A 26274-nucleotide genomic window follows, 5' to 3' on the forward strand; every position below is an offset into this window, starting at 1 on the left:
TAGGTTCTTTTCTTTTTTTATAAATAAAAAAAAGGCATCTCTTGGATCAGGAACTTCTAAGATGCTTCCTGAGAATGATCGAAAATTGTGAGTTCCAAGAGATGACTATATTCATTGACAACGAAGAAAGTGAGCAGTAAAGTGATGTTGAACAAAGTGATTTGATTGGGAGTGTAAATCAAACACAGAAAGTAATGATATTAAGGCAAAGGCAAAGGAACCATCAAAAACGATTCCGATGTTGGTCTAGAAAATGAAAATAGTGTTGTGCCTTCTTCAGATACCTTGATAAAAATTGTTATCTCCGGAGCTCAACAAGATTGGAGCATTGAAACGTTGCAGCAGCATTGATGTGCCACGCAAACGCAGTTGCGTAAACAATCAATATCGGAAGCTGTGCAAGAAAAGTTTGCATTAGTTGATGGAACTGATGAAAAATTTATGGAGACGCAAAAAAACATAAGACCTGTCACCAGTGTTTTATTACGAAAAAGGGCAGTTAATAGTGCATACAAAATTCATGAAACTTTCAATCGGTTTTGTTTCATAGCTTTATATTCATGGCCTTAGTCGTTTAATAAACAATACCTTATTAGGCGACAGAAAATGACCCATTATCTTATGTCAAAGGATGCTCCAGATGAAGAGAAAATTTTGGCTTTGTTGTCGACGAATTAAACTTCCATGCAATATTAAAATTAATGTTGCTAAATATGAGGTCAAAGCAAAAAGTGGACCCAAACAGGGAGGAAAATGAATATTAAGCTGGGATAAAGCACAGTGCGGACAAAACATTCAAGGTGTATATGCAAAGGTGGTTGCACTTCATACACTCTTGCCATCATATGGTATTGAGTGCATTTACATCAAACGGCATAGCATGTATCTATCCTTTGCTTGTGTCAAGTCGGTAAATGGTATCCAAATCTTTAAGCGACAACAATTGAGAACCTGCCTTACAATAGACAAGCTGCTGAATTTGTCATGGAAATCAATGTAGATTTGACCTGGAAAATTGATGCTTCTTTGTTGTGTAATAACTCTATGAAGATGAAGATCTTGTTCTGTGCGAATGAAAAAATCTAATGCAACTAAAGCTTAATTTTCCAGTAAAGACCACTAATTTTTCTTCTAAAAGCACCATCTCTGAATACTAATACTAATAAGTGAACCAAATTTAACCCGTTGGCATTCAAATTATTTTTCAAGGTCATCCTTCCTGTACTCAACTTAAAACACTCAAAAGCAAATGGTAAAATGCCTCTATCAACTGAAGATCAACACCAGAGTGCAAAAAGAAGGCAGCAAAAATTAGCGGCCAGCTACTTGAGGGAAAAAATAGTGAATTTAAGATTTACAATAAATGTGGAACATCCCTGCAGAAGACAGCACATCATTTTACTTCTCCACTTTCTATTGATGCCCCAGCGCAACGTTGTAAGGTGATTTTATCAACCGTGAGTCAACACTTGAGCACAAAGGGAAGAAATGGGAGAACTTTAAATCTGGTTCTGACAAAGCGCAAGTTTTGTTCCACTACCCTCTAAAAAAGAAGTTGCTTGAAATACTAAACAAGAAGTATGTCCAGCTACCTCAACCTAGATGGGATGATCCTAAGTTTCAGCTTGAAAATGGAGTTTTCTCCCTTTTTTCACCCTTTGTATCTCCTAGGTAGGTCGTAGGAGGGCTCTCCTAGATCTGCAACTAAGCCTAATCTTAGATCAGTTATAAACAGCTGTGATTATCTATCAAATACTAGGAGAAGTTCACAATGGCGAGTCTTAGGAAACAAATCTACCGGTTTAATTTTTGATAAGTTGAATGGTTTGTGGGTGGCTTTTCGAGGCTGATTTGTGAGTTGAATGAAATTCCTCATGGCAACTGGATTATCAGCAGCACAGGAAACATAGATTAATTGGGAAATCAAGTCGCACTTGAGAATGGTCTCCATAGCCTTTTCATCTGTAATAAAAGAGAGGAAAACATGAATGGTAAAAAAAATTACAAGTAGTGGGCAAATATCAACTGCATATTTAACAACGTTTAAGTATGAAACTTTACACCAATTAATTCGATAGATTGAAGTAAGGCTGTGCAAATATGGTTGTTTTTTATTTTTTTTTATATCAAAGAGGATATTTTTACCTATTTTGGAGTAAAAATCAGGTAAATAATTTTTTTCCCCCAACATTTAATTTTTCGGCACAGAATCAATGTCACATTCTTTTTTTTCTGTATTTACTTTGTGAGAAGGGTGTTAAAACTGTTGTAGGGTGTAAATTCGTCAATACAATTTACTCACAATAGCAAAAGAAAATTTATTTTGAAAATTGATCTGATTTAGTCTTCACACAGAAACAGTCACAAGGCCAGAATTGCTCGCTAATCACGGAAAACTCTTGCATGCGTAATAGTAAAATGCAATACTATGGCGTTATATGCTGTTTTCTTTAATTGGTGACTAGCAATTAATCAATTAAAATGCCGAACTGTAGAGTCAATTCCGACTGTTCAGGTTGTTAATTAAAACGAATGGGTGGGAACAAATATACACTTAACACATGCATTTTTCAGAAGATTGGACTAGATTGCCGCTGGGATTCCTAAAAGTGCATTTTAAGTGAACTTATGTTCTCTCATGCTTAGAAAGGTCCTTGCAGTATGCAATTAAAGTTAGAGACCATGTTCAATCTGATACACATTAAAAGAAGATTAATGTATGGTCTCAGTTTGCCCCATCAACAAAATGGCAGGTTGTGAGATTGAAATTAAAACATCAAATGCATTTTTTTCAAAGCAGGATACCTTTCAAGAACGCTCCCTTGCGAGGGACTATTACTGACTCCCAAGGCTATTATTTTAGCTTTCTTAGGATGGCAATTTAACTGCCAAAATGAACTGTACTTTTTCCACATCCACGATGTTAGATTAATGAGTCATTTCTTCGTGAAGAGTTCAATCATAATTCATATCTTGCTTTTGCCATTAATGGGTTTATTGCACTCAAGAGATACAGCCCACTGAATACACACAAACAAAAATTCTAGGAATGCGCCAAAGGCATTACATGGGTTGGTGACAAACTGAAAAAATCTCTAGGGTTTTCAGACTTTTTTTTAAGAAATTAGTCCATGAAATAGGATAGCATTGTGAACTGCAGGATTATTCAATAGATTTATGAAAAAAAAAAAGGAAACTCACGTAGTCCACCTCTGCCAGGATTGACTACTGCAACAACATGAGAAGCCATGTCCAAATCTCTCAAAGCGTAGAAGAGTTTCTGCTCAGAAAAACAAAAAAAATAAGATTTACCTTTAACATTCAGTGAGATGGTTTTTTTCAGTCTGAGCGAGATGCTAAAGAGTTAACCTTATTGTATACTATTTTTCTGATATCTACAGTGAGAACTATCTTGACAATTTCTCACAGGGTGCTTTCATAATTTATTTATCTGGACCAGTTAGGTACTGAAGCGTTTAAACATTTTGCATACTTAAATAAGTTAAAGTAGAGAAATGCTGAGAGATGGGTACATTTTTTAATTGACTAATGATCATCATAATGAGATGCTTTCATTTAATGACCCAAGGGACAGGGAAGGCGGAAAAAGCAATTTGAGAATTTCTAATGAGAACTTCTTTCGTACGATATGTATTGATACCTCATTGGATAGAACACAAAATAAGGAAGCTATTGACGAAAACTACAGGTTACCACTACAAACTTTCTACTATTTTCTGCATTATAATCTTTAAGATTGTTCAATATTTTTAAGTTCTGATCCCAGATTTGTCCTTTCCGTGTCAAAATAAGTTCTCTTTGAAAACCATTTTTCATCCCAATCCACCGATAAACAATCAACATACTCATTTTTCACCAAATTGAAAGCTATAATCTTGAAAATAGTGCAAAATTATGCAATTCTGTCACCAGATCTGTTCTTTAGTATCAAGAAACTATCAAAGATCAAATCTCATCCACTGATAAGCGATTGAAATACCAATTTTCTGTCATTAAGAAACAGTAACCGACAGCAAGGTGTGGTTTTCACCAAGAATTTAGTTTCCTTATGCTCTTTCCAACAAGCTATCAGACAATACGGGTTCCCATTTTTGATTCTCAATTTCTCAAGTGGTTCTCGCCCCTTGCCTCCTAGAGAATTGTGGGGGGGGGGGGGGGTAACGGCAGCCCTCAGAGCAGATTTCCTTTTTTAATTGAAGAAGTCTTGTCCAGTTTGCATTCCTAAGTCTGCAACCTCTTTTGAGATACTGACAAGCATCCATACTTTATCGCTATTCTGTATTCTATAGGCACTAATTAAAAAACAAGCGGGAAAGCTCTAATACGTGGGTATTAGAGAAGCGCTCAGCGGTGAGCGCAATTTTAATGAGTCCCAGATTTAATTTACTACCTATTAACTGAGTTATCCAATCAAGATTCATTAAAAAAGTACCTATCTCTAAAGTTGAGCGCTGTTTCTGCTGGTATGTGTGTTCCAATAGGATGATTTCAAAATTTTTTAAAGCATGCATGAACTGAGAAAAGATTCTGATGCATAAATTCTTGAAAAATTTTAAAATTTTAAATGATTCAAACCATCCAGTTTTTTTTCCTTCAAACTTCCATCAATACTTTCCTGCATAATCCAAGGGTGCAGAGAGTTTTTGCCTCCCCGTTTTTACTTTCTCGCTCCCCTAGAGCAGAGGATGTATTGTTTTTGCTGGCCTTCCCATTTTAAAAACTCCTTCTTATTTCTAGGCTTTGACCTTTTTTTTGTCTTCAATTCATAAATTGCTGAAAGTTTACATAAAAAAGAAAGGAATTTCACGCGAGGTAACTGTGACTTTAATGCTACAGCGAGCTTGCCTTCCCATCTCTTCACACGAGCAGCCCTGTGCTCATGATCGCTTGATCAGGAAGTTGCTACAGCATGGCAGAAACTTCAAATGTTATAGGTCAAGATTTCAGATCTCCTGAGGACTTAAAATTTTATTAGTTATACTTAATTAAAACTAGGTTCACCGCCCTGATTTTAGTGGACTTTGACACTGAATATAAAACAATTGTTCAGGCTATTACAAAACAAAATATAGAAATGAACTTACTTTTTCAACAGTGCCGTGAACGAAATCACAGTTAAAAATATTGTTGTCCAAAGCATTGATTCGTGCATCTGCTACAGCATCTTTCACAGATTCAACACCAACACAACCGCGCACTTTACGAGATGCAACTAAACTAATAGTACCTGAAAAAGAGTCAAAACGAAAATTTTTACAACTTATTTACAATATAAAAGATTGTAACGATGTTTTTTAAACATTTTTTAATCTGCCTCTGTTGCAGAAAAAAAAATATTTTAAAAGCACACAAAAATCACGGGGGAGGTTGCTAAGCACATACATATGAAATCAAGCAGTGCTTGCTGGGAAAGACTTTCCAGACTATGCTAAAGCAGTTCTCCTAGTCATCGTTACTATGGTTAGAACACTTGTCACATTTATACATCTAGCAGTGTTGATTTTAGTGTAGCCACATACTTTTTTGCTAAAAATTTAATTAGAAACATTTTAATGACTTTTCACACTGGAAGAGAAAAGAAAAGTAAAAAATCTTATGGCAGCAACTTTATTCCCTCCATTTAAACCTTCATGATTTCATCAATTTTTAGGCAAATAAAAGAATGTAATCTCAATTGATCAAAAATCATGTGAGCTGCAAGATGAGACAAAAATCAATTATAACTAGTTTAGCTTCCGCACTGCAGCATTAGTCTGGAAACTTTTACCAGACCCAATGTATGTTACACATGTATTTACATGTTGTTTTCTTAAAAAGCAAAATCGCTTTTTGATTGTGATGAGCTAAACTTTTAGTCGTAGGCATGACTCATACACGACTGCAGCTCAATAGCTCAAATATGCATTTAACTTTTTCTTGCAGGAGATTCATTATTTTTTCATTTTAAATTAAACACTAGGGGGCTGCGCCCCCTAACCACTCCGCGGTCCTACCCCCCAGAGGCGCTTCGCGCCTCTAATTAGCAGATATCGTAAGATCGTTAAAAGATCATTAAGAGTTAGGGAAAACCCGGTTTGGAGACGGCAGGAAGCATGTGAGCGTGCGCGGCGGGAGGGGAGCGGGGAGTGGAGGAGAAACCGGTTTGTGACATGATTAGCGTTACACCCTCAGCGTGACACGGCACCCTTATGATTTTATACTATAGAGTAAGATTTCTTAAATATGCATACAAAATAAAGAAAACAGAAAACATTTGATTTCAAGCCTTTAAAAGTGAAAATCTTGTTTCAGACTCATAGGATGTACGTAGCTTCTTTTGTCAGATTATTAAATTTATGCAGGGGCTTTCAAAAAAAAATTATTCCCAGATTCCATGATAAAAAAACCAATGAGGATAGATATATATTTTTGTAAACTTACATTATCCAGTGATTTTGAAGCAGAAAACTAATTAATTGTAAGCCCTCTTGCTGGAAAGAACAACTACGCAGTTGCTAGTCCATTAGATAGAGAGGCAAACTTAGAAATGAGAAAAATCCATTGATATCTTACCAGTGCCACAACATAAGTCAAGAAGTGTAGTAAATGGTTTGAGTTTAGCTAGTCTTACAATTTCGGTATATAAAACCTCAGCACCTTCGACATTTATTTGAAAAAAAGCATCTGGTGATATTCGAAACTGCAAATCTAACAGATTTTCAAATAAATATGGCTCGCCATAAAGAAGTTTGAAAGGAGATTGTTCATTCGTGCAGCGGAATGATTTGCTGAAAGCAAAAAGAATACCTATCATTATAATGCATCTATTCATGGTTTAAAAGGAAAAGGAAGGAGAAACTGTACAAAAATTAAGTTTGCATCATTATCTATTATTGTTTACATCCGACTACGTTTCATCCAAAATTGTGGAGAAAAATCTTTTGCATATTAGACTATAAAAAAGAGGAAAAAATTAATAAATAATAAAAATGCCCCTGTCAAAATCCAACAAACAAGCAAACTATTGTGCCAAATGAGAGAGGTTTTTTTGGAATTATTATACAGGCTTTTTCATTTTCAATATACACTTAAGGCTTATGAAAAAAAACAAGCCCGCATAAAATAAGTGCTAGAACTGCGAAGCTTTTCCACTGTGAAAATTTTTCTTGAAGTTTCAATAAAATGCGCCCACCATGTTTGATGGAATAGTGATGTTGGCATTACTCCGCTTTTTTGGAAGAAGTTCAGCAGGTCCTCTCGTTCTTTCTCTATATCAAAGGGATTTCTTTCAGCAGGATGACTCACTGCAATGGCCATAGTTTCACCGGCAGAGTTTGATCTTACTGTAAAAGTACGGAAGCATCCTCCATCGTCCAGCGAGTAACACACTGGCAAATTAGACGAACGAATAAAATTTTGATACACCTGTTAAAGGAACATTCACAGAGAGAGGATTAAATTCCAAACTAAGATGATAACAAAGATTGGCTACAAAAAATTTTCTCAACCTGTCACAATAGGATATTGGCAGCTGACAGGCAGAGAAGTCCATTCATTAAAGCAAAACAGACTACTTGGACACACAAGGAATTTGGATAGCAAGATAGCACCAATTTTTATGTGGAATGACTTGATAATTCAAATGATTGAAGAGGCCTTCTTTTAATTTGCAGGGAAAGACAAGAATAAAGGGAATAAAATATGAGGAATTCACCCGTGATTTAAAAGGACTAGTTGTAATAGTCAGAGAATTGTACATGTATTTTGATGATTAAAGCTTATGATAGATTGGCAAAAAATAATGAGATCTGTTCAAACACAAAGTTTCTGCATTAAATATTAACGGTTATATCATGAATGCATGAACAGCTTTTCTTTACCTAATTACCTACAATCTTAAAGCGCTTGCTTTTTCAGTAAAATATATGAGGCAAGATATGATGTACTTGAACATTCTATGGCCATAGAATACGAGGGCACATTGCAAAAGGAAAACTTTAACTTGCAATTTTAGAAAATAAAGGCCGCACTGATTAAAAAGACAGAAGATAAGATGAAAGCTATGAGATATATGAAAAGAAAGAAGAAATTTGTCAATGAAAAAATTTACAGTTACCTCTGCTAGAGCTTTGTGTTCATCTTTGATGATGGATAAGTGGGTGGCTGGAACGCAAACGATATTAGACTTCGCTAACTGCCCAATAAAAAAACCAACTGTTTTCGGATTTCCATCCACTCCATAATGTATGCTGAATTCATCTTTGTTCCTATATTTTTCTATAACTGGCTGGAAATATTAATTATAGTTGACATGAAATGATCATCTTTATCAGTACAGATTGAGACGATGGGTCAGTTGCGCTCCTCACTGCATCTCATGTTGATGGTTTAAGCTTATACTTAGATAAGTAAAACAAAAAAGACAAGTACAATTGTAGAGTTCCTACATCCAAGAATAACGGAGATGTGCCCTTTGAAAAACAGGATGTAAGATGTTATCCACCATGCTAATACATACCACGGCTTCTTCTACTTTGGATTCATCAATTTGTGATACACACATTTGCACTGGTTCCCTGACTTAAAACACAGATGAAACCAAAGCAAAAGAAATTATGGTAGGCACCATGATGGGGGAGGTTGTCATACGTCAATGTCTTTTTGGTGACATCGTAATTGATATTGGACATGATTACTTGGTTTTTGGATGGATCATATTACCTGTCATCAAAACACGATTCTGTGACTAGCACAACTGACCGTTAAAATTTTTTAGTGGAGGGAGTTGAGTTTATTCAAATCCTTTTGTATCATTCAACAATGTCTGTCATAATTATTTCCAGTGCCTCCAAAGCAGTGAGTGCACAATCGTATTCGGGTTTAATTGGCTTTTTATCAATATCAACCCATGAAATTCTTAAAGCTGTTCTTTGGATAACTGATATTAAATCCAAAACAGGAAAATAGAGTTATTACTTGGAATTGATTATGAAAAATTTGAATTCTCTTTTCACAAGAAAAACAAGAGTCTATTTTGATCAAATCATGCACTGCAACAGTTTTGCTAGGCTTATCAATCAATCGAGCAGTGTTCTTTCTGAACCTTGAAGCAATCGCTTGAAATGTAAACAACGCGCAATAGTTGAGCCAAAGCGCCGAGATGGAAGTTTGCACACTTTCATACCACAGAGACTTCACGAATGTGTCTTAAGTATGTGATTGAGCTCAATTAGATTTTTGTTTTTTTGGAGTTTGAATTCATGTATTGAAAAATTTCAATATTTTGGTTAAGAGTTACTTTCAAAATTTTCATTGTACAAATCGTGCTATACATGAAATTTTGATGGAGAACATTCATCGTAAGGCTTGAATTTGTATCTTGCTTAGTGATCCATGCACAGAACTATTTACTCTCATTATTTATCTTAAGAAATGCTTACTCTCACTGACCTCCAGACCACCCTTGATGCCATTCAATCCAAGTAGTCTCACTGCAAATCCTATCCCTTTTTTTCCCCCCAAGTTTCAAATAGCCTCCATTGGCTAATCCCACGCTTACCACCAGCCCCAGGTGACCATTGTCTGAGACCATCAAACTCCGGTTACCTGGCCGGAAATCGAACCCGGGACCTCTTGGTTATATGGCCAGCGGTGCAACCTCTGCACCACAGGAGGCCGACTCCTGGTATGGCTAGGGTCATTCAGTCTGAATGTTGACGGAAAAAATCGGAGTACTTACAGAGGGAGAGATTTTTTCTACAGTACAGCCATTCACGTTTCCTTTAAATTTGAGGGTTTTAAATCTCTCAATGATCGTTTCCCGGATCTGATGACTCCAAGATTGTTTTTTTTCCAACTGTTCCTCATACGATAAGTGGCCAAAGGGCTCCATGACCTCTCTAATGGCTTCATACTGATTTTCAGATGTGACTGGTGAGTCATGACCTTCCACCGCCAAGTTCTTTCCATTTAAGAAATATGAAAAAAGAAATAGAAAAAATTAATGTAGGTAGGTAAAGATTAATTTTAAATTAATATATTGGTGGTTTGTAATGATGATGAAAAGTCCTTACATTATCTGCTTGTAATTTAAGGTTTAAAAATTCAAAAGTAAAACAGAAACTGAGATGATTAAGAAAATGAATGGATGAAAAAAAAATCAGCCATTTGATTAATCTCAAAAAATAATTTTTCTTCAAGTGATTCATCTTGGTCCCTGAGTGTGGTTGGACTGGCATACAAAGGGTAGCATTGTTTTTAAAGTAAAAAATCTTGGAAGATTTTAACTTCTTAGCCAAAAAATTATTGAAGTATCGCATTCGTCACAATGATCAATTACTGTATCGAATGCAATCCTTCTACTCACAATCAGTCAAATCCTGTTTTTGTCTCTGAGTATATGGAAATATTTTTTGTTGGATCTGCTTCTATAGGTCAATGCAAAGGGGCTCTCATCATTTCTGCCTGGAAAATCAAAATCTGATGAGATTTTTCATTGAAGGTGATTCATCACGGTTTCTGGCATGATCAAACTAGGATGTGATAAATCACATTGATCATGTCAAAAACCTCAACAGATTTTGAATCTTCAGCCAAAACAAGGACAATAGCCCCTGCGCATGAGCCTTGAGAATCATTCTGAACTCGAAAATTGGCAAAATTCAGAGAAATGAAAGCAGAATATTACTTGGAAAAAAACCTCTTATTCATTACAGTTAGGTATTGATTTCTGTATCAAATGTAATGTTTTTTTCCAAACAATAATCTACTTTCATTTCTCTAAATTTGTATAATTTTTCGGTTAAGAATGATTCTTCAGGCTCATGCGCATGAAAATTTTTAATGGCTGGAAATTCAAAATCTGCCGAGATTTTAGACAAAGTCCATGCGATAAATAGCATACCAATTCGACCACATCAGAATTATTGACAAATCACCTTAATCAATAAGTTCACGTTGAAATTTACCCTGAGATCAATGTTGACACTGGTTTTATTTTTTCAAAATGAACCCTGTCAGAGTGATACAACTCTACAGTTTTGTCCACAACCTTGGAAATCCTTGGTTTCTGGAACTAATTCGTCGGAACTGAGCTCGTGTGGAAGACGCCACTTACTTAGTTGAAATTTGAGAGTGTACAATTGAGGGGGAAGTAAACTTACAGAAATTTGACTGAAGTGCTTTAGATTCCTTTCAAATGAGCCGTTTCGGATGGAGGACTCCGTTTTCAGTTTATTGAATAAGAAATTGCAATTTTTTCTTAGAGCTGTGTGAGACATGATGCCTTCTTTTCGGCCTTGTTGTTTCAATTCAATTATTTCTGTTGAATACACGGGGCTTTTCGCACAAAAATCAGTGCATGCAATGATGGGCAGTAACAGGGCGATAACAATATATGCATTGCGACTGTGACTGATGAATGCCTAGGTTAGGTTAATGAAAGAAGCATTCGCAAATGACGAGGACATGACTAGAGGTCAAAATTATTGCCGAAATGAAAAATTTGACCGAAACTAAACTGCACTGCTTCAAAAACGAAGAAAAATGTGTCGTTCACTTCAATTGATCACGAATGGACTCGTGCACAATTGTAGGTTATGTATGATTATGTATACTACTATACTAACTGTTCAGAAAAATTTCCTCCAGAGAGCAGAGAGGTAAAGTCCGTTCCCAAAAGTAGTCAACGATTTTTTGTTATTGTTATGAACCAGAGATAAGATGTTTCAAGGATTTTTTTCTAGCATGTATCAGCAGCAGAAAATTTAGTGAAAGTATTCTAAAATTTTTACTTCACTCTCTATCGGGATCGGGAAGGAATTTTGAACTCACAGAAATTTTTTGTCACCATCAAATGTAAGTTCTATCGGTTTTACTTTTGAGGTTAAAATCAAGTTGTAGTCGTAAAATTTTAGGAACCGTAAGGTAGATTTAAACATGATTTTTTAATGATAAGCGGATCCATTTTAATTTAATAATCAACGACTTTTTTGTAGATGAGCGATAGCAGTGATGATGATGATCTTGAAGCCCTACGGCAAGAAGCTCTGAAATCCCTGAAATCGAAAAACCAGGCCAACCCTGCTTTATCAAGTTCCTGTGTAACCACCGAAAGAACTGATAGAAATTCATCGCAGATTAGCAAGGTTTGTTGATCAAATTTTCTTCTGTTTATTTGCCCATTTGCCACAGTGCACTGAAAGAAATGCTGTGCCCAGGGCCGGATTTACGTTTTTGGCGCCCTGTGCAGAGATTTTCGAGGCGCCCCCCTGGCACGTCCCCCCCTCCCTTGCCTGCGCATTTCCCAACCCGACGGTCTTCTTTGGTTTCTACATGCTAACTCTAACTAAATACGAATTTTTTCGAGTGAGTGAATGATTCTGGGGCAGAAACCAAAACCAGATACCCGTTCCTGTTACTGTTAACTATGAAACTAAGAGAAAGTTTGACCCTTAAAGTCTAGGGTTAGGTCATTTAAAGATGGAACTCAATAAATTAATAGTTCCCTGATGTAATTTTGCAGAGTTTGGAAAAAAAAACCCAAAATTTGGCGCCCCTCAAAATCTGGCGCCCTGTGCAGCTGCACCAATGCACCATAGGTAAATCCGGCCCGGGCTGTGCCTTCTAAGTATCGCGTGCATCTCTACTCTGTTGCTCAAGCAGCTTATCGGAAGTCTTATTTAAATTCCTTAAATGGAACAGAACTCTGGTGTCAAGATATTCTTTCCAGTCGTGTAGCCTCCTCTCTTTTACTTATCATGATTAATACATTTTTCGATAAGTAAACTTGAAAAGATCTAAATTGATTGCTTTAGTTGAAAATTTTCATTTCTATTTGCTTTTTTCAGCCAAATTTTTTGCTTCCATCTACCGTGGAATATTTTTCGGACAGGAAAAGAGTCACTGACGTTTCCAAATTAATTTGCTGTTAAAGAATGAAGTTTGGTTGGAAGTTTGCAATATTGTGAGGGGAAATAAATGTTTTCTTGGTTTAGCCATCAATCTTGTTTCACTCTCTATTTACTGTGAAACTCCATTTAGGCACCAGATATTGGTTCAAGTTGCACAACCGTCTCTCTATTATGTTTTCCTTAACTTTAAGTGACTTGCCCTATGTTTGTGGTATGATCAAAGTGGTGCGCAGCATATCGCATAGATCAAGTAAAAAATCTCAGCTTATTAAGACCTTTTAGCCAAGAAGATGCTGAAAGCTTCTGCCCATGAGTCTGATGAATCATTTGCAAAAATAAAATTTGCCATATTTGGAGCAATGATCACATGATCTGACTACAATGAAAGAGTCCCACTCAATTATGTCAATTCCCAATAAGTGTACTCACCTTTTGAGTCCGGCAACTGATCCGCTACCATGATTCTTGCGTTTATTTATGATGCTTTACTGAAGACAGTTAATCTTCTTTTGCATTCTAGAGGTGCATTAATGTATTTTGTGTGCACTTCAGCAATCAATTTCCATCATTAAGTCTATGGAGGGCCCTAGGTGTATGGGGCGCTCATGCCTTCGCACCCTACTTATGTGCCTTTTCCCCTTTATTTTACAGAATGATCATCCAGCCGTAAGAACTTCACTTGAGCAATCCTCTCCATACCGTAAGTGTCTTATATGTGATTGTTTACTGAAATTTCAATTTCTTATCTTGTCAAAGTTCCAGATTTAGGTAGAAGAATACTGTGACATTTTATGAACATTGACTAGGAATAATTTTAATGGTGGTGTTGACTTGTGTGAATAGAAATATCAAACGCCAATAATCAAATCAAGAATTTTTTCAAATGTCCAGTCAGCTGGTCAAAATTTAAAGCTTTGTGTGTTTTTGATGACAAGGTGTCATTTTTAAATATTTTTAAAATATAAATTGATATAACCATAAATTTCTCTTAAACCCTCATCAAATCCCCTAGTACACTTACTAAACAGAGAGGATGCATGAAGATAATTTGTATTCACTTTGTCAATACTATTTAGCATGGGTGACTTCCTGAGTTTTAGCTCATGAATGGCTTTTGCACCGTACCGAGAGAAACATCCATCTTGTCCTCACTCTTGCAGTCAATCCGTTCATGAGAAACATCATTGTCAAACTTTCAAAATAGTGAAGTACCGATGCCACCCTTATTTACCAGTATGACAGCCTTGCCTAAACTCATTAATGTCTTTGCGCTGGTTTCGATGTGATTTCTATAGGTTCTTTGCATATAAATGGACATATTTTTTATTAGTAGTTCTTCCATATCAATTGCATATCCATTTTAAGAATCTTTTATCATTGCCCTAATTTCTTAGCTATTTGTTTGAATTATGAAAAGAAAGTTCCTATTTTTCCGGTTTTGTAAATTTGCAGTCAAGAAGAGCATTCTACTCACTACGCATTTTGTATTTTTCAGGAAATCGATCACCAGAACATGCAGGCAGAGGTGAGAAGTCTGTGCTAGACAGAGTTCGCAGCAAGTATGATCCTAGAAACCAGTCTGATCATCGTCAGGATCCACATTCAAGCGAAAAATTCACTTATGACCCAAGGCGCTCCAGGGGCCAAAATAGGTTTTCCAGAGAGCCTTTTTCAAAGCCTAACACAAATTCTAAGTATGACTCTGATCATAGAAATCCCAAGAGATTTGACAGAAATTACAACTACCCTAGGAGACGAACAAATAGTAATGAAAGGAGGAGAAAGACACAGCTTAGGCGATCTCATTCTCCTGAGCATCTGCACTCGAATCGCAACCCAAAATCAGTCTCACCCTCAAATCATAGGAAGTTCCCTCATAGATCGAGCCGGAGGAATGATAAACAAATATCTCACGAAGCATCTGAATATCAAGATGGAAAGTCACCAGACCCTTTAACCTCACTACCTCTTTGTTCTCCAAAACACTACGTTGAATTATTCTACGGGAAAAAACTCTCGTCAAATAATGTAACTGATCCAGGTGTTTCAAACTTGGACATAAATGATGAAGATCGTGCCTTACTTTCAGAAAAGTCACAGTCAGAGAGGGACCCTGTCTTGTCTTGTCCTGAAGAAATGACTACAGATTCTGAGAACCCCGGAAAGTCAAATCGGGAAGCAGAGTTCCCCCTGAAACCCCCACCCTATAGGAACGAAATTGTATCTCATCAGGTTGAAAGAATCAAAAGAACTTTGAGAAGTGGCCCACCATTGAGGACAGAAGAAAGAACCTGTGATGGAAGGTAAATGTTTTTCTCATTGTTATGTTTTTATTTTACCACTTACATTGTGCTTATTATGTACATACACCTGTAACAGAAGCATTTAACATGTTTTTTTCCCCAGATATTTGTGATTTTTTTTCTGGGGAAATTGGGATAAAGGTCTCTTGTATTTACTTACGGGTAGCACATGAAACAACTCCATCACATAGGGGGAATCTCATTTGAGGTTGGCAAATCTAATGTATTGCTATTTATCTTCCCTATGGGCTTCATAATGGAGAAAACTAGTTGGGATGCAGTAATATCTAGAATCCGTAGTTTCAGTAGAGATAACCGTTCCCAGAAATGTTTAGATATATTTAGATTCAAATGCAGTTAAGTTGTCTAAAAAATTTGAAGAAAAATATGAATTCGTTTTTTTATTAAAGAAAATATAGCAAAGTCTGGAAGCTTTTATGGCAATCCTCCTTAGTTTAGCAGTAATGTCTTTGTGTTCATTACTCAAGGGAACAGGAATACAGCAAAAACTGAAACGATTCGTCTTGTTGACATCTGTAGCTTTTGCATGGTTTATTGATGTTGGAAAAAGCATCGTTCATTATAATACAGCCCTGTGAGACATCCTGTAGGTTTTGCTCACAGTATTGCAATAAGTGTTGCTGCCAGCAAGTAAACATGTAAAATTTTAACATCTACAACAGATTTTGAGTTACCCCTTCAAATGCTTGTACAAAGCGGGCTGCTCACCTCTAATTTTCTTGATTTACCTTTTTCAGGCTCTCATCCTCCGGATCAAGAACACTTACAAATTATAGAAAGTCCAAGAGAACAAAACTTAATCACGAGTCCCCTTTGAGTAAAGGCAGATTGGGTGCAAGAGTTTTGGAGAAGAATATCGATGAAGGAAATTCTAGCCAACCAGATATGGAGACAGAGAAGCCTATAGACCCTGTCTTGGAAGCGAGACGGAAAAAATTTGAATGCAATGATGTTGTGAAAGTTGTTCCCAAGAAGATCAAGCTGTCTAATATGTCCTCAAAACCAGATCTCATTCCAAATGATGAGTCTGATCTTAGGAACCTTTTAATTGCAAAACATCGAGAGAAATCCATATCAACAGCTTTGTATTTTGAAGAAAAGACCGGTGTGTTACAAAATCTGTATAATACAGGTGCTGTTAGTCCTTCCAATATGCATCCAGATCTATCTTCCCTCGAGGAAACAATAACCCCAACTGAAGAACCACCGCCAGTCTCATGCCATAAACCAGTTGATTTCCCCTCAACTCATAAGAATGATGAAGCTGTGGAATCTAAAGGAAGTGAAGAAGTTCGGGTAAAAGTTGAAATTGAAACAGAATTTAGTGAATCGCTTGATTTGAACCCTACTGATAGCTCAAACATGAATTTGAATCTAGATCAATCCCCTGCGCCTCATATCTCAGAGAGCTTACCCAATGCATCTAATTACCCAACGTGTGACTTTGGCTCTGAAACAGAAAATATTCCTGTTTTTGAATCAGCCGACTACGCTGCCGCTAAAGGTTGGTATTTTCTTTTTAATTTTGTGTTTTTGGTATCAAATTTGTCAGACCCTGAAGTGCAAAGAAAACAATGCTTCACCAGAATAATTTTTGTGCAAAGTATCATAAGTAATTATGCTGTGTGAAAAAAATTCTGGTACATTTAGACGTACAACACTGATTCAATGGCATGACTGGAATTTTGTATCCAATATATACCGCACCTCTGATAATATTCTAAGTTTTTCTAATTTATTTATTTATCGTGTCTATAAACATCAACTTCAGCTTAAGATTTTTAAGGTAATGCTGTCTAATTAAACTGTATTTGAGTTGTACAAATGCTTTTTTCTTTTTAACAAAAGAAAAGATTTTATTTTCAATTTCATTTGTTTCAGCTATCAAAAAAGAACCAACATTTGCTGAAATAGAAGAGAATTTTAAACCTCCAGCAGAAAAACCTATAATTGATGAACCAGAACTCATTCCGCAACAACCAGATAAACCGGAAGTATCTATACCTGCTGGACCAGTACTAAAGATCAAGCCTCTGACAGAATTATTGGACAAGAAAGTTTTGAAGAAGGTTAAAAAGAGGAAGAAAGAAGAAAAGAGAAGTGCAAAAAAGAAAAAAAAGAGGGCAAAATCCAAAGAAAGGGATAGAGAGAGCTATGCTGTAAAGCTTTCAAAACGAGCAACCAAAGTTTCTAGCCAGGTGAGCAAGGATTATGAAATTTGTGCAAATGCTAACTTTTCTCATTCAATATTAATTAAAACACCTTCCCCTGAAAATCGCCCTGATGGATGTCATCTGCTTAGCTTATGCTTACCATGTTTGCTTCGCTATGGATTTATCAATAAGTAATGTGCATTTTTGCATTAGTAGCTACTTTTCCATCCCTAATAATCTCGGAAGAAAAAATCATGTTATCCACAAATGAATGGTGTCATCAACCAAGTTTTTCCACGGGCAATATTTCTGTTATTATTGAGTGTATTAAATAAATTTGGCCAGATCTGCTTATTTTTTATGGTATGCAGATCAGGCTTATAACTTGGTTAGTTTTGAAGTTACAGCACCAGTTCTGATACTTTTTGGACATCCTATGTAATTTGTGATTTACGCATGTAAAAACAAAATTCCATGACTTGCACATGTCTGCACGCTTGGAAGTGCTGCCTTGCAGGTCTAATTTTGTTGATATGGAATTATTTCATGATAATTCTTTTTAATGGGCGATTTCTATCTGTTCACTTTGGCATCTGTTTGTAAGAGGATAATATCAGTATCTGTTCGAAAGTCTACTGATTTTAAGAGGGTCCTAATCAACTCAACTTTTTGAGTTGAGCCAACACGCGTGTAGCTCACTCATGTGGTTGCCTTTCATTGCAGCTGGCGCTGCAGTTGGCACTATAGCAAGGATAGTAGAGCAATTTGAGAATTCCTCCATAAACTCAAGAATGAGAAACACTGCTTCTCTCATATACTCATACTGTTAATTCATCATACATGATGAAAGGAGTCGTGTTAATTAAGTAGAAAGGAACTACGCATATAGGGTTCCTGTGCTCTGTACTCTCTTTCCATTTTGATTTCATTCCTTTGTACATAATTTCTTTTGGCATAAATATATTCAATTAGCTTTTGAAAAAGCTCAGAAGCCAGATTTTTCAAACGTTATCCTTGTTATCTTTTTTCTCTTTCCAGAAAGTCACAAGAAAAGCATCTTTTCCTACCCGAATAGTCAGATCGGCACTAGAAGAAGCACTAGGAAAGTAAGTAACAATTCAAATATTAACACTGCAAGCAAAATTCTGATTGCTCACTCAAACTTGCAGCATATAAAATCAATATTGATGGATTAAAGTTTCTTTGAATGTTTCAAACAAAATTAGGTTGGGATTACAGTTGGATCTCATTTAGCAAAAAAGAACCAGCGCAATGGGCCTGTTGCAAACTTTTGCTAGAGCAAAAATAAGAGTTGTTTCTTATAGATAATGCCTCAAAAATCACGATGAGTGCATCGGCAAAGTCTGAAATGCACCCATAACTTCACAATCTGCGTAAGAAATTTGCGTTTTTTTAAGCTTCCCGCTTCAAAAACGATACTACGGCACAAGTGAACATTTTGTTAGAGGAGTCGCTCCATCGTCGGCGATATTCATCATGGTCGACGCTTGCGCGCAGTTCCGCGCGTAATTCGAGGAGAGTTCAAGGTCAATCAATTCGTGCGTGGAAAACATGAACGTTAAAACACGCCGATTGTTATCTGGTCTAATCCAGTTCAGGTATTATCTCGTCCCATCACACGTGTTTTGGCGGATTGGCGTCGGCCATGATGAGTATTGCCGACGATGGAACAGCTCCTTTTACAAAATGTTCACCTGTGCCGTAGTATCGCTTTTGAAGCGGGAAGCTCAAAAAACCGCAAATTTCTTACGCAGACTGTGAAGTTATGAGTGCATTTCAGACTTTGCCGATGCGCTCATCGTGATTTTTGAGGCATTATCTAGAAGAAACAACTCTTATTTTTGCTCTAGCAAAAGTTTGCAACAGGCCCATTACAGTATGTATTGTAAAAATGTTGCTTCTCCATAATCAGCCACACAATTTCTCGGAACAACAAATTTTCTTTGCTTCCCACCAAATAATCGGCAATTTTAAAGGAGCATAAAAGTGAAAGCTTCAGCACTGTGTATATATTGAGTATTTTTTAAAAAAAATAAGTTGCACAATTTTGGAAACACTATTATTAGGTACGCTGGTTCCTTTTTGCTAAATGCGATCCAGTTGGTATCTTTTTTTATTCTTAAAATGTACAATCAGTACCATTTTTTATGCTTTGAAAGTTGGTAAAGTAGCAGGTGGAAACAATGCGAAAAATAATTCTGGGTTTTAGAAGATGTTATTTACTCTTGTCATAGTAAAATTTAGATCGTAGATTGATGGTGAAATTACAAAACCTTCTATCTTAGTTTGCACGTTTCTTAGGTTTCTTGTCACATTTTTTTTTTTTTTTGAAAGTGAAACTAATCAACAAAGTTACACTAAATTTTTTGTGATTCTCTTGCTATTTCAAGAATATTTTTTTGCCAATCCCAATGTACACATATGTCAAGAAACAGTCTCTTTAAAGAATGAAGAAGGAACATAATTTTTAAACCACAATTAAAATTGCTTATAGTTTCTCTGTTCTCATGTTCCAATAGTGTGACACAAAAAGATCAGCTGATCAAGCTGAACCAAGATCCATCTCTCATCCAAGGATGGTCTTATACATTCAAATATACTTTCAGTAATATGTTTTGTGCTCTAATCAAAGGGTTGGTTACCTATTTGATAAGATAGTATACGAAAAAAAAAAATTAAAAATTTCGTCAGTCTTTTTATTCATTTATTCTCATTGCAACGCAATTTATTTTATTTTATTTCATTTTTTTTTTGTTTTTTAAAGGAAAAAGCGTAAAGTTTTCAATGAAGGTGAAGATGTCCCATCAACTAATTTAGAACTTCACTCAAGCAAAGGTTTGTAAGCATTTATTTTCTCCTTTTTAGTTTTTTCCCGGAAGGAGTATCCCCCTCTTATTTTTGATCAGTTTGATACTGTAAGACTGAAATGACAATTCCGCTTTTATTTATTTATTTGGGAGTGTCATGTGTTAAAATTATCATGGAAATGAATCATCTACGTTTTTAGTCATCTACTCACTCGGTGTTTTTCAAGTGTCACAATGAGTAACCTTGATACTTATTTTTTGTATGAACAGCTTATAATTTATAAACTTGTCAGTTATGTCAATCTTCATGATTTTACAGTGTATATTACCATTATTTGACAAACTTGCAGACATTTGATGGTAGCGTTTTGGCAAAGTAAGAGAAGAGCAAATTGACTCAGGTTTAGTCTAAAAATTCATGCTGATGCGTCTTGGTGCCATTCAAAAAATCTTTTCTGTTCTATGTTTGCCAAAACTTTCAACTTTATCTAGAGCATCAAATAAAAACAAACAACAACAACAGGATGTAATACCTTAGAGTTGCGGATCAAACCCACACACCATGATATTTTCTTAAGGTTTAGCCCCTGACAGGCTTCTGAAAGATTAAAAACCTATACTAAAACTAAATAAGGTGGGCTTAATTGGGGTCCACCAACTACTGTAATTTCTTTCACAATAAGACCTCAATCCGCATCTCGACTTAACGGATCCATCTTTCGGTCCCTTCAAGGAGGCCATTAGAGTAATGTTAAATTTTTCTGATGAATAACGGATTGAAACCTCCTCCTGAATAATTCACATTTTTTCCTTGGGAAAACTTTCATAGGGAAAATAGAGATTTTTAGAATTTTTCAGGAAAAAACTTGAATTAACAAATTTTTGTTGACTTTTGCCAGTATGCGCTACCTCAAATCAATAGATTTTGCCATTTAATGGATTAAACGATCAGTCTAATGAAATCCGACAAATCGAGGTCTAACTGTAATTAATTGTTGGAAAAATTAAGTTGTGCGTCAAAGATCTTAAATTTCAATCCTAACTGGCATATCTGTGTGGATTCATTTTTCCTTGTCTCATGAATTTTTGAATATTTTTTGTTTTAGATCACCGGAAAGTACTGATTCTTGATGAGTCCCCCATTGATGAACCCAATGAAGACTTCAGTCCACCCATCCAAGGTGGGTCTCTGATTTTTTTCATGTTTTTTTCGAATATATTGTTTGTCTTAGAGGCAACCGCATCAAAAGTATAGGGTTTTTGAAATATTTCCACTGAAATCAGAATAAGTTTGATCATTTTTTCTTATCTTCTCTTTTCTTATAAACCTGCTACTTACTACTACACTCCTTCCTTCAGCAGGTAATATGTGCACATGCTGTCAGGAAGAGTGATTCTATTCTAGATTTGTCCATTTCAGTGGCGTGGCGTGCTTTGCAATATATCGATTGTTATGCCATTTAAACCTATGGAAAACAGGGTGTTTGCAGCGAACACCTTAATAATCGATTCTTAACCATAAGTTTAAATGGCATAACAATCAATACATCGCAATTCACGCCACGCCACTGGTCCATTTTTGTCTCCAACAAAATGCTCTATTTCAAGAAATCTAACAAACACTCATTCTTTATTTTTTCAGAATAACCTCTTTTTACTACTGAGATTTTTGTCTCAGATGTATTTTCTTGAAGACATGCACAGAATCCAGAATTTAGTTACTGCCTCCCTGCTTTAAGTAAAAATTATGTATCCATTGATCTCCTGTAGTCTCATTAAAAATCCCCCCCCCCCCCTAACATAATTGCACGCCCTTCTTTCTTTCTCACATAAGTGAAAAGCTTTGAAGTGGTAATCCAGAGTATAAATTGAAATCGTTGAAACCTGTAGATGTTTCAGATATACTCAATGATATTCACACGAAAAGAATCATTATTAAAGATTCTACTGTCTCTATTTCATTCATTGAATGACTCAATTTTCTAACTTGATCCTAATGTAATTATATGTTTCTGCGAGTTAGAAAGCACTCTAAATTTTTTTAAAATTGATTTTCAGCAGCCGCTGAAACAGAAAGTGGAGAAGAAAAACTTCTCGAGGAAATTGAAGAAGATTTGGATAATGATACTCTTACTTTCCGACTATCATCGAAGACTCCATTATATAACTCCAAAAAAGCAAAGAAAACTCCAGATATCTACAAGATGATCCAGCTGAACCAGGTATGTGAATCAAATGTAATCAAGTTTTTAGTAGAGCTGCATTACAGCTTCAATTATTGCTATCAAATTTTGAGAAAACTTCAAGGGCCTTGTCTCCACGGGACGTTTTCATGGGATTGGTCCCAAGTTCAAATCGCAGGAATGAAACTTCTGGGATTTATCTCCATTACCGTCTCCATGGGACGGGACTAGTTTGTGCGGGAAGATAAAGTAGTTAAAGTTGAGTATTTAACCGGGATTAAAAGAATAATTGCACTCGATTGACAATTAGACACATTATTTTAACTAAACAAACATTAACAATGGAGTAATCGACAAAATATCGCACAATTCGTTTTCACTTCTTCCTCTCTCAGTGGGTCCTTGGGGTACAAGGACCATACTTGGTACTGGAAAAAATATTGATTAACTCAATATTTTTCCCAACTTCGCAAGTGGGATTTTTCCGTGGGACAAATCCCATGAAACGGCCTGAGACAAGGCCGAGGAATGATGTTGATTCGTTCTCCTTTCAAAAAGTCAAACAGGATGGAAGATTTTTGAACACTGCAAAGGAGTTACATGTTTGCGAGTTTCACCAGCGATACATGACTTAATTGTATTTGGTATCCTGTGAGGCTCATGTGTGTTATTGCATCAGCTAAGCAACAGCTTGCATCCAAGCTGAACTAATTAGTGCATCTGTGGAAATATTTATTTACTCACCATTCCCAAATTTTAGTTTTTCTATTTCGCATTTTTGAACGAGATACTTCATTTGTATAGTGTCATTTTTCATTCATTACACCTTACTGAAGGGCATTTACAGTTATTTTCATTTACACAAGAGTTAGGGTCTGAGCTTTTAGCATCCTAAGATTCCTAAGTCTGAAGTATCATAGTAGAGAGGTTTTTTTTGTAGCCCCCCCCCCCCCCCCCAGAATTTTCCTCTAACGCTTACATAGCCTTTCTCCAAATGGAGGGCACAGATTTCTCCATTTTTCCCATAGCTTTACTTTTATTCTTTTATAATATAATACTGCGTGAAAATGTCTGTTTGATTCCAGATGTGACTGAGAACATTACATAAATGACAGAGCAATCCAGGAAATCTCAGAATGTCTACCTCTTTGCATTAATTTTGATCAATTTTCAAATAAAAGTTACTTTTCTTTGTCGCGATTCTTCAAGTTTTATTTATTCGTTAAAGAAACACAATATCTTTTATTTTATTTTTTGTTAACGATCAATAGTCTTTTCTAGGGCAGATGCTTGTCTGTTTTAGAAATTAAGAGTATGATGTAAAATTAATTTCCATGTTCTGGTCAATACTTTAATGGCATCCCAAAATTTTATGAACCATTTGGCCAGGAAGCTTAAATTTTAGGCACCATCCTTTATGTCTTAGAGGCCATAGAAGCCGTAAGAAATTTTGATAGTAAAATCAAAAATTTTGTACGGGGTAAGATCGCTAAAAAATTCAAGGCTGCATTTTTGATGTAATGGATGGCACAGCGTTCCTTATTTTCAGGTGTTCAAGCCTGATTGTTACACGCATTTGGCACATTGGGCCGAATAAAATTAAAACACTGGTTCTAGTATTTGAGGATTTTGTGATATTACTCCATTTAATTTATCTTTTCTTTTTTTCTTTTTTCATTATCTTTATTGAAATTCATTGACTCAATGGTGAGATATTTTCATTTTTATCTCGATAATTAAGGATATTTAAAATTAATGCAGGATACCTTTCAGGTGTTATAATTATTTTGTCTTCTGTGAAGAGAATTTTGTTCAGAGTTCATGTGCAAATAGCATGCTCTTTATCTTTTGTATTATCTGTTTTTGTTTGTAATATGTGTTTATGGTACGGTTTTAAAAAAATAACCGTAGGCTCTCTCTTCATATTTTATTCATGACTCAAATGAAATTTGATTGAAGGCAATTTAAATGAATTTTTGAGAGTAATTTTTCAATTTGTTGACCCCTGTTCTCTCCTCTCTTTCTCTACTATAACTCTTTGACCATGCACAGTTGTACTTACTCCGAAAAATATGATAAAATGGAGCCCTTTTAAATAACGATGTTGATAATTTTCCTCTCAGAAATTGCCCCTTTTTCAACTATAAAAATTCTCAAGAATCGCCAAAGCGAATAAAGAAAGGTGGTCGCATTTCGAGATAAGCTGCCATTTAAAAGGCTGTGACGCGCAGAGGGTACATGCTTTGCTATGCAATTAGGATGTACCCAAAACGTACCCGATGCCATGTGACGTTGAGAGGATACGAAATGCGACCACCATTCTTTATCCGCCTTGAAGAATTGCATCTTACTTCATCGTTTTTCACACTTCCTGTATTAAAATTCAAAACTATCACAGTTTCGATCAGTGCCAAATAATAATCACATAAACTATCTTTTTTTTTATAGATTTTAAATTTTTACGTACTTCAAGGTTTTCATTTGATGTAGAAATTTATGTAAATCTCATACCTTCAAAAATACATGTGGAGCAGAAGTGATAAATAATAGTGTTAAAGTTATTATGTGAGAAATGAAGTGTAATGATTAGCGCTCCCTGTTCCAAATAATGATGGTAAATGAAGGTAGAAACACAAAAATCGATTATTCCATTTCATGAAAAAATTAAACATAATTTTGTGCATTTCATGTCAATTTATTTCAGTTTGAATTTTTACTAAATACTAACCTCCAATGTTACTTCATATGATAGAAGTTCGTAAAAGAGCATCAAGCTAAGAAAATCTGAGGTCTCATTTTCTTTCTTAGATTCATATAAAATCACCATCCAAACTTGAGACTTAAGCTAACTCTAGCTGATTATTTTAATCGGTAAACGTACAAGTTTCCACAAAGCTCAGTTTATCTGAGGCGTTTCAGTCAGCCACGATAGTACTTCAAAATTATTTGCATCAAAATGATTTTACTCAACCGGAGAAGAGGTTTAAATACGTAAGGACAAACTAAATAATTGTCAAAAAAAAAAAAAAAAAAAAAACTATCCTTAGATTGAATTCAATAATGACTTTTTCAATAAGTATGTGGTGATTAGCTGATAGCATCATTAGCAGCCAACAACAATCAATTCTAAGTAGATCAGACTGATTGTTCAGAATCCTCAAGTGAAGTATGTACTTGCAGAATTTTCTCGTCACTGAAATAAGTTTATGTCCCAAATAATCCTCCAAATTTAAGGGCTGAGCATTTTTGCCGAAAAAGGAATCTTTCTTTTTTCTTTTTTTCATTACAATTGGACAGGCTTAACGTGAATCAGCCCAACAACTTCGGATGATTGCCTGATTTTCTCTGGCATCTTATTTTTTCGCATTTTTTCAATAGAGAACGAAGCGACACTGTAAATTAATTTTTTTTTTTTTATTTCTTCATAATCTAGAGTAAATTTGCAGAGTCTAAAATTCTAAGTTCAGAGTCCATTAAACGTTGAAAGGCGTCAAGGGAGTGTAGTTCTCTGTTAAAAAAAATAAAACAGGAGAGAATGTTAGGCGTGAAATGCACCAGGTTTGATTTAGGAATCTGTCCAATTTATTTATGTCTGCATCAATCTTGATTGTTATATGTACTAAAAGTTTGGAATTTAATCAATAAATTGTTATTTTTTGATGAAAATTTTAGAATATTTTTTGCCTCTAACCATCCTGGATCTAGTGTAATTTAATGTGCACAATCTTTAATCTGATTTATTGGGTCAGATGTACCAGTTTCGAACAGTCATAGTTCTGTGTAAATGCCAAGTTTCTACATCCAATCATGAACACATGTATTATCATCAATGGAGATTGGAGAAACACGGTCTTTCACAACATCTACACTGGGAA

The 26274-nt window shown here is 35.5% G+C and overlaps 2 protein-coding genes across 3 annotated transcripts; one reads left to right on the plus strand and one right to left on the minus strand.

The window, feature by feature from the left end:
- Positions 1-459: 459 nt before the first annotated feature.
- Positions 460-11568, minus strand: LOC109037343 (tRNA (uracil-5-)-methyltransferase homolog B). The gene is made up of 8 exons (XM_019051943.2): positions 11163-11568; positions 9740-9961; positions 8117-8287; positions 7193-7425; positions 6574-6788; positions 5106-5248; positions 3202-3280; positions 460-1962 (listed from the first exon to the last, which is right to left on the minus strand). The coding sequence occupies exons 1-8, from the start codon at positions 11277-11279 to the stop codon at positions 1742-1744; spliced, it is 1401 nt and encodes a 466-aa protein (XP_018907488.2). The 5' UTR covers positions 11280-11568; the 3' UTR covers positions 460-1741.
- Positions 11569-11697: 129 nt separating this feature from the next.
- Positions 11698-26065, plus strand: LOC109037339 (uncharacterized). Of its 2 annotated transcripts, none has more exons than XM_072300549.1 (11): positions 11698-11856; positions 11997-12146; positions 13563-13611; positions 14407-15214; positions 15973-16739; positions 17117-17433; positions 18427-18494; positions 20174-20244; positions 21323-21397; positions 22275-22438; positions 23485-26065. In XM_072300549.1, exons 2-11 carry the CDS (start codon positions 11997-11999, stop codon positions 23488-23490), a joined length of 2475 nt encoding a protein of 824 aa, XP_072156650.1. In that variant the 5' UTR covers positions 11698-11856; the 3' UTR covers positions 23491-26065. The 2 variants fall into 2 exon arrangements, with proteins under 2 accessions (XP_072156650.1, XP_072156652.1); XM_072300551.1 differs by having other exon boundaries at positions 22278-22438.
- The last annotated feature ends 209 nt before the right edge of the window (positions 26066-26274 follow it).

The sequence above is a fragment of the Bemisia tabaci genome, chromosome 5, assembly GCF_918797505.1.
Source record: "Bemisia tabaci chromosome 5, PGI_BMITA_v3".
NCBI lineage: Eukaryota > Metazoa > Arthropoda > Insecta > Hemiptera > Aleyrodidae > Bemisia > Bemisia tabaci.

Bases quoted from the DNA above. Each gene is read 5' to 3' on its own strand.
- LOC109037339 (XM_072300549.1), top strand. From the start codon at position 11,997: ATGAGCGATAGCAGTGATGATGATGATCTTGAAGCCCTACGGCAAGAA. The intron at 15,215-15,972 runs GTAAATGTTTTT...TACCTTTTTCAG, and splicing joins GAAAGAACCTGTGATGGAAG to GCTCTCATCCTCCGGATCAA. The intron at 21,398-22,274 runs GTGGGTCTCTGA...ATTGATTTTCAG, and splicing joins CTTCAGTCCACCCATCCAAG to CAGCCGCTGAAACAGAAAGT.
- LOC109037343 (XM_019051943.2), bottom strand. From the start codon at position 11,279: ATGTCTCACACAGCTCTAAGAAAAAATTGCAATTTCTTATTCAATAAA. The intron at 5,249-6,573 runs GTAAGATATCAA...ACTCTTTTTCAG, and splicing joins TGACTTATGTTGTGGCACTG to GTACTATTAGTTTAGTTGCA. The intron at 1,963-3,201 runs GTGAGTTTCCTT...CTTTTATTACAG, and splicing joins TCCTGGCAGAGGTGGACTAC to ATGAAAAGGCTATGGAGACC.